This window comes from Atta cephalotes (genome assembly GCF_000143395.1).
Source record: "Atta cephalotes unplaced genomic scaffold scaffold00041, whole genome shotgun sequence".
NCBI lineage: Eukaryota > Metazoa > Arthropoda > Insecta > Hymenoptera > Formicidae > Atta > Atta cephalotes.
Genome location: NW_012130105.1, coordinates 2,455,359 through 2,466,438, shown reverse-complemented (window position 1 = coordinate 2,466,438; position 11,080 = coordinate 2,455,359). Strand labels below are relative to the sequence as shown.

The window sequence follows — 11,080 nt, the reverse complement described above, 5'->3', positions numbered from 1 at the left end:
AGAGAGAGAGAGAGAGAGAGAGAGAGAGAATATTATTAAAGTAATAAAAATATTATTAAAGTATTAAAGTTTTCTAAACCGATAATGACAACTTCATATAAGAATGCATAGTTTATTCTTATTGTCTAATGTATAATATTCATTACAAGATTTATTTAAATTTAAATAACCTTTACATTGATTAAAAAGTGTTAAAGTGCAAAAACAAACTAAAATTAAGATGAGATATTCTGCTTGCATAATAAAAACAAAATTATATTTAAAATATGTCTTGAAATTAATAAACAGATAAAACGGGATATACATGGAAAGAACAAGTTTGCTAAAATATTAAAAAATTTAAATATAGTTCGATACTGATAGAGCTGAAAATAATTTTGTTAACCTACAAAATAATTGTAGAAACAGAAAAACTAATTGCTAAAATGTCAAAACGCAGCGTTATTCATGTTTCAGTTTTCTACATAATTATTTTGGTTGATCCAACAAATTTATTTTCCAATCTGTACCTATCTAAATTTTTAAATATTTCAGCAAAATTATACAATACTTTGCAGAAATTAATGTTTTAAAATGACAGATGAGAAAGGCATTAATATCGTAGTCTAGTTACATGCTAAAAAAGATTGAGAAATGCTATTTTCACACAGTATAACTTTTAGCTGAGCAATCTTCGGTGATAATGCGTGTGCCTAAGAATGTACCGCGACACACAAAAGAGAAGACGAGTGCGATAAATTCCGCACCGACAGCGCGGTGGAACGGCTCCGCTCTTCGTCGACATTGCTGAAATCGGCTAAGGAGAAACTGAAAGGCGAACCGAGTCTTACGAGACTTTACGATGGATCCGGCATATGATCCTTTATGCGCTCATAAACCCGCGCTTCGCGAATTGATTGTTAAACTCCACCATTCGCAAACTTCTCGCCGAATGCGCTCGCGCGCTTCTCTCGCAAGTATATAGGTACTTTCCATCACCGGGTACATGGTACAGACCCCCTTCGAGGTACCTTTCACGTACAGATTCTTGGACAGATTTGGGGTAGATTTATCCTTCGCAATAATGTCGAGGCATCAATCATTCTTGAGCTACGGCATTGAAGATCTAGGAAATTTCACGAAACAGCCTTCAGGGCAAAAATAGATAACAAAACTTTATCCCTCATTTAATTTTAGATAAACTTTTCGCTTTAAAAGACTTTTAAGTTGAAGATTAGTTACAAAAGTATTTAAAGTCGAATGTTGGAAGGTTACTAGAACTTTCGTCAAGCTTTCGCAGGAGAAAAATCGGTTCTGAATTAACCAAGGGACCTGTGTATGAAGCAAAAATGCGATAGAATTTGGTACGCTTTATATATGTAGACGTTTGCTCAAAATATACGCGAATCCATATATCAGTAGGAGAGAGCTCGTAGGGTCGAGACAAATCACGAGCCCGTATGAATTGTGTGTGTTTGAGTGAATCGTTCGTAAAATCACCGTGTATCCCGACGTCGCCAGACTCACAGATCGATGTCTGAAATTGGCTTGAGAAGCTAAACAAGACGCTCTTTTGTTAGACCACGAATCACGTTTTATTCGAAAATTTCAAGATGTGGTATACAATATACGTATACGATTGCAATGTGATATAGATATTTTCACCGGTAGAATATAATTCTCCAGATGAAAAATCCAACGCAAATAAATGCATCAGTATTGCAAAATCTTTCGGTGCCACATTATGAGAACGACACACTTACGTATAGCACATCCAATTCGATTATCTATAACTTTCGCAAAAATAAACTAAAAAATTTTTTCAATCAAAATCAAATATTAAAAACACGGTTTCAAATGTATGTCTTTATTAATAGAAAAGTTATAGTTAAGTAGAAAAGTTAAGCAATGGAAAAAGCATTGAAAAAAAGATTGAAAAAGGGAGCTGGGTACATCATACTAAAAGTGACACTGAGGGACTAATACCTACTTCATATGCTAATGCTTCATATGCTTGTTTAAAGTAATGAAGAGGCAAAATATTTGTGGGGCAGAATATTTTATTGGGCAAAATGTATCGAGTCTTCATTTAGTTACGCACGGATCTCTCATGATTCGCTTATCTCCAGTCAGAATAACTCGATAAGATCAAGACAAACCAGGGGACGCGGGCAATGAATCGGAAAAAAAACGGAGGGTTCCATCGAAGTCGAATTGGCACCAAAGCTAGGAGGCTGACGCAAACCCGGAAATCACTTTCGAGCAAACGTTTCTGATTCTGATTTCCGGTCACAACGCGGAACGCGGCCGAATTTCCAATCTACTTAATCTTGGCTTACAATGAAAAAGAAATGGGCATACTATTTCACGATCCCATTATATCGGCGCCCTTTACAGTAATGGATCCTTCGCGAATAGTGGAGAAATTTTATGTCTATGGAGTGCTCGAATACGATATTATTTCGCGTACTTTATCGTGCTTCCGTTCGCATCGAAGCGAAGGCGACATCGAGGCAAATGGAAAATTAAGAAGCCGCGAATATTAATCGAGTGATAAAATGCAGCTGACTTGCTTTAAAAAGAAAGAGAGGGGAAGAGAGAGGGGGAAAAAAGGGGCTCTTTGATAACTTCCAAAAGAAAGTTAATTTGCCAGCCATCTCATCGGAATATCGGCAAATTAATTTACCCTCGATTAATTACAGTTGTAATACCGACAAAGCAAAAATGCTGCATTAATGGTGGAACCGGCCGCGTTTAACTGCGTTAATTGAAACTGCAGTAACAAACATATAACACGATCCGTCAACTGAGCACTGTTAAGCGTAATCAAATTTGCGTATATTACATTCGCCAGGCTCGAGAAAGTTGACACCCCGCATTAAAGCCCAATTAGTTACTTTACTGCTGCGACGTGATATTGCGACGACAATGCGTAATTCGATTAGGAGATCGGAAAATTTACTTACTGATGAACGTCGTGTACGGCATCGTGTGTGAGTTGAATGTGCTCGAGTTGCATATGTCGTCGGGCTGCTGGCCCCATTCCGACAGTTGCATTTCTATTACGTGTTCGTCCCTTCTATGGAACATGACGCATACATATCCGTTTTTGCTGAAAAGGAACAAAAGCATTAGATAAATATAAAATAATTGAAAAAGACGTCGTGAAAGTTGAACTTTTCACATATACTATAGAAAGAACGAAAGTTGTTTTGTTGAAAGTTTCGACAAAGATACAGATGTAAAAATAATTTTGTTCGATCATCAAAATAATTATGTAAAAAATTCATGAAACAATGTTGCAAAAAGTTTTGACATTTTAACAATTAGCTTGAACCACATAATTATTTTGATGGTCCATAAAATTATTTTCAAATTTGTATCTAGTTAAATTTTTCGGTATAAAATCGTTCTTTGCATGAAAGAGTTGTTTAGTCCTTAGTACGATAATTTTCCAGTCCTTTGTTAATAATAAAACGATAAGTCGTTTAATTTTAAATCGATTTTTATCACTTAATTTATAAGTATATAAAAATTATTAAATAATCCTTATTTCAATATGGACCAACCGTCAAATTAGAAGGAAGTTCTACATTTTAATTCTTCCACTTTACAACATGTTCCAAATTTTATCCCAAATTAAGAATATGATTATGAATTGTGCTTCTTTTAAGGGCGAAAATAATAAGTGTGACATAATAAATAAATATAAGTGTAAAATATAATTTTCAACTAACAAAAATGTGAAAAATTTTATAATTTTTTATTTGAGAACTCAGATATTATTCATAAAATGCATTCAGTAGAAAAATATAATTTAAAAAAATAAAATGTGACCTCGTAATTTGATGTAATTTTTGTTGTGATGTTATGTAATGTTATACAGTTATTAGTTATTTACAAATATAATATAATATTGTTCATGTGTTACATTAAAAATTATTTTAAAAATGTTTATTTATTAAAAATTAATTACTATAATTAATGTTGATGTATTTTTTTTAATGTCCCTTTTCTCTTTTAAAGGAATTAATTACTTTATTTTATATAATTTAACATCTTTAGAAAGCACTTTTGAGACTTCCACAGGTATTTTCTTCAAAGAAACAACGCGGTTTGCGGGTTATTTTCGTATCTTGATGCATCATTAAATGCCTTCAACGTATTTAAATATTTCAGGATCAAGACATGGGAATAATTGAAAAATCGCGTAATATATTTAGAAAATATTGGTATACTTATGTGTTAAAAAAAAAAGAATAAAGACCATTATTTAGTCAAGTGCTGTTAATAAGAAAAAAAATGCGCAGGATATAAATAATCTAATCGCGTGTATTAATTATAAGAGTTAAATTTATAATAAATTTAGTTGTACGCACTAATACGCACTGGTGTACATTAAAACTGTTGTATAGTGATTTAATCTGAGTGTAAAAATAAAATGCAAATATTTCGAATTATAAAATACGTATTTTAATCTAACAATACAATAAAGTGTATTGAGGATTTCACGGTTTAATCAGTTTCTATATTTACATTAAACACATATTTTTCGTCAATTTGTACGATGGTTTTCATATATACCAATCATACTCAGTGCGTGCAATCGAATTCGTTATTAGATGTACTGAAATGATTTTTTATGAGATTATTTTAACTTGTCATTGGAATTATACGAAAGAGATCACGCAGAGAAATGAAAGAGATGTCTCATTGTGAATATAATGCCGTTTAGTTCGCCTCCTTAGGTTGTAAAACTAAGATCGCGGATAAATAAAAATTTGGATCTGAAAGGATTAGGCGCACGAGATACGTTTAATAGTCGGTCCAGCGAACCGTTAAGGCTGATCTCGAGAAGATGAGAGTACGACGTGCCTTTTCCACCCAGAATGGCGACGGTGGGTAGGGCGAAAAAAAGGGAGAGCACCCTAAATCTCCCCTCAGAATTAAGATTTTATTTTATCAGAACCTTTCTTAACGGCCGAACGTTAAGTTTAACGCAATTCTTTTACGACGGCCGCCAGCCCTTACGGCGGAATCTGAAAACTCGACTGCTCCACGCGCCTATATGTACACACACACACACACACACACACACACACACACACACACACACACACACGCGCGCGCGCGCGCGCGCGCACGCACGCATGCACGCACGCACAGACACATATATGCGCAGATATAGACACACGTATAAGTTCATATCTGTATACACTCCGGCAATATACGTTTACATTGTAACCCCGTGGAGCACCGCCGTCCTGTCCGCGTTGCACGCGAACCGGAAACGACGATCTCGACATATATTTGTCTTACGAGTTCTCCGCTCGTGAAGAGGGATATAAAGTTTATATTACTTCTCGATGGCTCGTCTCTCGCGAAACTAGTTTCCGCGATCGCATTCGGGGATTTCGCAGGCGGCATTACGGACAAATTTTTTGCTGGTTTCAATTTAATTGCGCTTGTCGAGAGCGGCGGGGCAACGCAAGAAAGAACATGCAAACGTGTCCGTTAGCAGTGGAATATATAAGCTGGCGCGAAGGGAAATTATCGCTTAATCTTAATAAATATTAAAAAGAAATATAAGATAGCGGACATTTCCTAAGCACCGATCTATTTCTGTTAGGCGAGCTATTTTTAAATCATGACGCTTTTGATAGTAGGACTTAAAATGTAATTATTGCTTTTACGAATCGTATTATCTAGACTAATATGTTATAAATATCGAACATATAAACCATAATAAAATTCAAACCATAAGATTTTACTTTCTACAATCTTGATCACATCAAGCATTTATTCTTATTAAAACCATTCTAACAATAAGTACAATTGAGCATTCACGCGATATAAATCTATTCTTGGAGACTAAAATAATAATGTTCATTTTTCAAGATGAGAATATTACTTATCACCAATCTGCATTAAAGTTTGTAGCCATCAAGAACCAGGTCAAAGTGTTAAAAGTTTCAAGTCGCTATTTCAGTGTCGATGTAGAAAAATAGGCAAATTGTACAAGTCATGGCAAGGAAAATTACGTTCCTCCTTAAATATTCAATTATGCTTTTAGACCGTCGACCGTTACGTTATTTTTTCCAGTAGAAAGTACGCTCGCGGCGTCAAAATTTCATTATTCGCCGTGGACTATGATTTGCAGACGCCGGACGAGTGATCTTTTTATGGAAAAATATCCCGTAGCCGAGCAGTGTGCGCATTCGGGCGTATAAAAGCATTGTAATAAAACGTGACGAACGTCAGGGAGAGGCTTCGTGGAAACCGACACTCGTCTGCGATATGATTGATCGATGTCAGTTTTCCGGACGAATCGCGATACGATACGATCCGCCAACCGCCGGTATCCACCCTCAGTATCCATACCGCGTGTGTAAAAACATATACATATATCGGAAGATGAGGCGTTAAATACAGTCCATGCGTGGCGTGACTTTAGAGGTGCAAAATAAAAAGTGTTACGAGCGTGAAAAATCAGTGATTAGAACAGTGAAGATAGAATGAAAAATATTTCAAAAAAAAGTAGAATATGAAGATAGAAAAGAATAAGTAATAAAAAATTACTTAACGCGGAAAAAACTAAAGGAAAAGATAGAGAAAGAGACTAAAAGTACATTTCTACCGTTATCTCCACTTAGCAAGAGCCATTTTAAAATATCAAGATAATGCGAGGAAGAAAAAGGAAAGATTTATATAAATGGTATTTAAATTTCAATGTATTGTATAAGAAAAAGCGTGATCTCGAACGTATTTGTGTCGACAAAAAATTATAACAGTATCATGAAATTGTTGCGGAAAATGATAAAGTGACAGATATATCACGCAGAACACGATAGGCGAAAATACTACAATATCTTGACCAAATATCGACAGTTAACGATACTCAATCACTATGCAATCGAATAAGTAAAAAAATCGTTTTCAACCTGACTGATGGTGATCGTATGTCAACGTATTCGAGATGCGCGCCGATGACCGGATGTTCGAAAATATTTGCTGAAGGATATATAGATATAACGTTAAAAACATAACGTAAATCTGTCGTTGCAGCTGTTACCTCTGAATTAAAACGAAATGTAAAATACTGGTATGCCAATCGCATAGTGAATCGAGAGCAATTATTCAGGGAAGGCGTAAAGTAAACAATCACCATAATATCATCTTCAAAGAGCAATGAAGTAATTGAGCATCACACTGATTATGAATAAAAAATACATAATAGCAAAGTTTCAGAATTGTCCATCGCGCCGCAGAGAATTTCTCTTGAAAACACGCCAGTGCATACAATAGCACATAATGCAATATGCATTGTGGCATAAAAACCTAGAAGTAATCAAAATATCCGCATTATTGCTCTGCCTTTAAAAAGAAAGTGAAATAATTTGCATGGAAAAAAACAGTTTTGTTGAAGTATCTAAAAATTTAGGCAGATACAAATCTGAAAATAATTTTGTTGGATTAAAATGAGTATACAAGTTGCATAATCATTACAATACATTATCATAATATAATGCAAATAGTTTTGACATTCTAGCAGTCAGTTTAAGTATTTCACATAATTATTTTGATGACCCAACAAACTTATTTTCAGATTTATCTAGCATTTATCTAAGAGTATCTTTAAGAGTATCTTTAAGAATTTCTTTATTGAGAGAAATATTTCATATGATATATGTGATATATATAAAATTTGATTGTTTTAATCAAAATTAAAATAACAAATATTTATAAGAACAAAAATTTTTAATTAAAAAGTGAAAAGTTTTTGTAAGTCACACGTCATAACAAAAACATTTCTCTCAACGTATTAGATCTTGAAAGAAACTGTTTTACAGAGTTTTGTCTTCCTACGAAGAACTAAAATATGAGTCCAATATGAGCTAAATTGGCATGGACCCAAAAACCAACCATAATGTGATACCGTTCCTTTTTAGATACATTGGCACAAAATTGTTCTTTCCGTACGTGAGTATTAGTTTTATTCTGAGAACAATTTGCAATTTGCGTAAATTCTTGTCTTCCATATGCCTGCGTTAATTATAAAATTGACAGCGTGTTATGATACATACATGGTATCAAATTTAGTGTCGGATTCTCTTTAGCAGAAATTTTCTATTTTAGATCACACGGTTCATAAGATAGATATTTTCGGAAATTTTCTCGACAAGGAAACGCGTATTCCAACCCGATATCCAACATGATAATGCATCGACGGCAACGCGATAACGTAAAGAGCGGCAACTTAATTAATTAACTTGCGCAGCGCGCAGTCGTTTACATTCGGTTTCTGGCATGCATCCGGGAACGCCCAACCACCGTTATCGTTCCCCAGCGTGCACTGGCGTCTTCTTACGAGATCGTGTGCGTCTTCCGTTTCACCCATCTCGCATCATGCTCTCTCTTTTGCTCTCGCGACGCGCAACAATCGAAAACTCCCTGTTTCTCTTCTACAAAAATTCTTTCGTAGTTCATTGATGATCACCGCGTAACGTTGATACCTTAATTAAAATTTTCCCTAATTTAACGATACGTTCGTAATCCGAGAATATTGGCACCGCGCGCCGCTAATTAAATGCAAATAACAATTACGTATGGATGTTTAATCCTAAAAAACGTCATTATTACTACCGTTAAAATATTGTTAATTACATGATTGTAAATATATAACGCAATGTATGCTCTCGATCGCCTGCCATGTAATCATCCGCCTGCACATATAATCATGTCGTTCGTTGTCGATTAAAAATACGTTGCCGACGCTGCGATGTTTATCCGCAACAAAATATTCCTTTGACATATGACCCATTACAGCATCGTCGACGATATATGACACTCGGGTGACGTTGATTTAAAACTTTTCCGTGCTCGACGTGTCAATGGCCGACGTACCGGCCATTACCATCGTCACCACTTACTACAGTGTCCCAAATCAAAGAGGACACTTTTTCGACTTTTCAATCTAATTTATAATATATAATATTTACTCGTCAGATCATTCGCTCGATCGTGTCGCGCGCTCATCCAAGTAATTTCATGCTCATCTTTCCCGGCGGAAAGAAAGTACTCTCTTCTCCTCGTCACTCGGGACGATTTCGCGGATCCAAGATGTAGGTCATTCTCATCGTAGCGTTTCAAAGATCGAGCATCAGGCAGGGGATATCTATAGGACGTCAATTCCGCGTAGTAGAGGTATACCTTTGACCGCAGGGAGACCACTTATGGAACAGCGACGAGAAGTATCGGCCGTTACGTTCCTTCTCGTCTTTCACCTTTCTCTTTCTTCTCTTCTTCTTCTACTTTTTCTCTTTCCGTTTCTTCTTCGATTTCATTCCGTCCGCTGAGTACCGCCGTGATGAAAGCGCATCAACGTCGCGGCCGTTCTCTCGAGCGTGCGGAAAGCGATATCGCGTGTCTTCCTGCAGAATCCCGCAATACCGCAGTGTCGAAAATTTAAGGAAATGCAGCTGTTCCGCCATCGCGAATGTTATTCTTTTACGAAGCTAATCATCTCTCTGTTGAAGATGGAGGTTAAACGGAGATCTTGAGTTTGTAGAAATTAAACCGACAGTAAAAACATTTCCGCGTCTCGTTTCGTTTTATATTTTAAGTAGCTGTAAAAACATTTCCGCTCCATTTTCGATTTTGTGAAACAGTTTACGCATGTACTAAAAGCGAATTTTGTAAAATAATTTTTCACTTAAAAATACGTCGGCCAAATACGAATAAAGAAACTATTCCAACAGTTTCAACGATAGCGTTGTTTCAACAAACGGCCACTTGAATAATACAGTTTCACCGTGTCGAGAACAGTAAAATGCAAGTGGGATATCGCGGTACTGTATTCCGACGGAAGGAGTATCTTGATGTCGTTTTCAGATGAAAATGTTGCGTGTACATGTAACGCGAGTATATTGACGAAGCTTCACCCGTGATAGAACAGTCACGTATTTATTGGAAAATGCATGAGCTGAAAGCGTTATCTACCTGCACAAAATATTTTGGAATTCCTGTAACTTTTGACTTAATATCGTAGTAGCATATTTGTATACACGCATATGCACACATGTACTTCAAATGTCTCTATTAATGTAAAGTATCTATTACCAGAATTAAATAAAAAAACGGACATAATCCGAGGCAGATTTTTTTTCCTATTATTTCAATTCAATCGCTATACATATTTATATATTATAAAATGGGGCATTTTATAATCTTACTAAAATGGATGAGTTTCAAAGCTGTTTTGCAATCATGCAAGCTGTGTACTTTATGAAACATTGGATATTGCGGATTTATACGCCGCAGGTGTTTGCAATAGACAATCTGTTTAGTTGTAAACTAAGATTGGCGTTTGCACCGGATTCGGCTATTTGCAGAATAGACATGACCCACTTGCCGATAACGCCAGACGAAAACTAATTTTAACCTTATGAAAATGGTTCTTGATTTATAACAGGATATATATATTCGGAACAGCGAAATACGCGCGTTCAACAAATCAATGGAAATTATTTTATTTATGCGACTCTTTTGTCGCACTAACGTTGTTCAATTTTCGGCAATGTAACGCTCGCGATTTTCAACAAAGTAATTTCTGCCTGAACACGTTACCGGCTTGCATATGTGTTCACCAGTTTGTTTGTGACCGCTATTGCTTTGAATGTTCTCGTTTGCTTTCTCGGCCATTCCTTCCACGGTGGTGGAGATTTATTTTACTACTTACAATTAGTTTCAGCCACCACTTCGTATACTCAGAGACACAGTGCGACGTGTGCGCGGGTCAGCGCGAAGAATACCGCGCAGTTTACTGTGATTTAACTACTCGACCATATTTCAGATCCTCCATGTTTGGAGGAAACTGTCTTAAAAATACGCCTGAATATTATCCAGTCTAACATTTTAATTCAATTGAGTTTCATATTCAATAATAATTATCATTTGACAAACGCGTTAGAGATGAATATCTAATTTTCTAAATCTTGCAAACACATTTTATGAATTTTTATATTATGAGTTCNCTCTCTCTCTCTCTCTNCNCTNTCNCNCTCTCTCTCTCTCGTCTACTTCTTACGTTACTTACGTTAAC

General features: G+C 35.8%; 1 protein-coding gene across 1 annotated transcript in view; it reads right to left on the bottom strand.

Annotated features, from left to right (window-relative positions):
- LOC105622233 overlaps nucleotides 1-11,080 on the bottom strand; it is a 78,945-nt gene that overhangs the window by 9,365 nt on the left and 58,500 nt on the right. Inside the window, 1 exon segment of the mRNA XM_012203656.1 lies at nucleotides 2,946-3,091. Within this exon segment, the coding sequence (XP_012059046.1) occupies nucleotides 2,946-3,091 (146 nt within the window).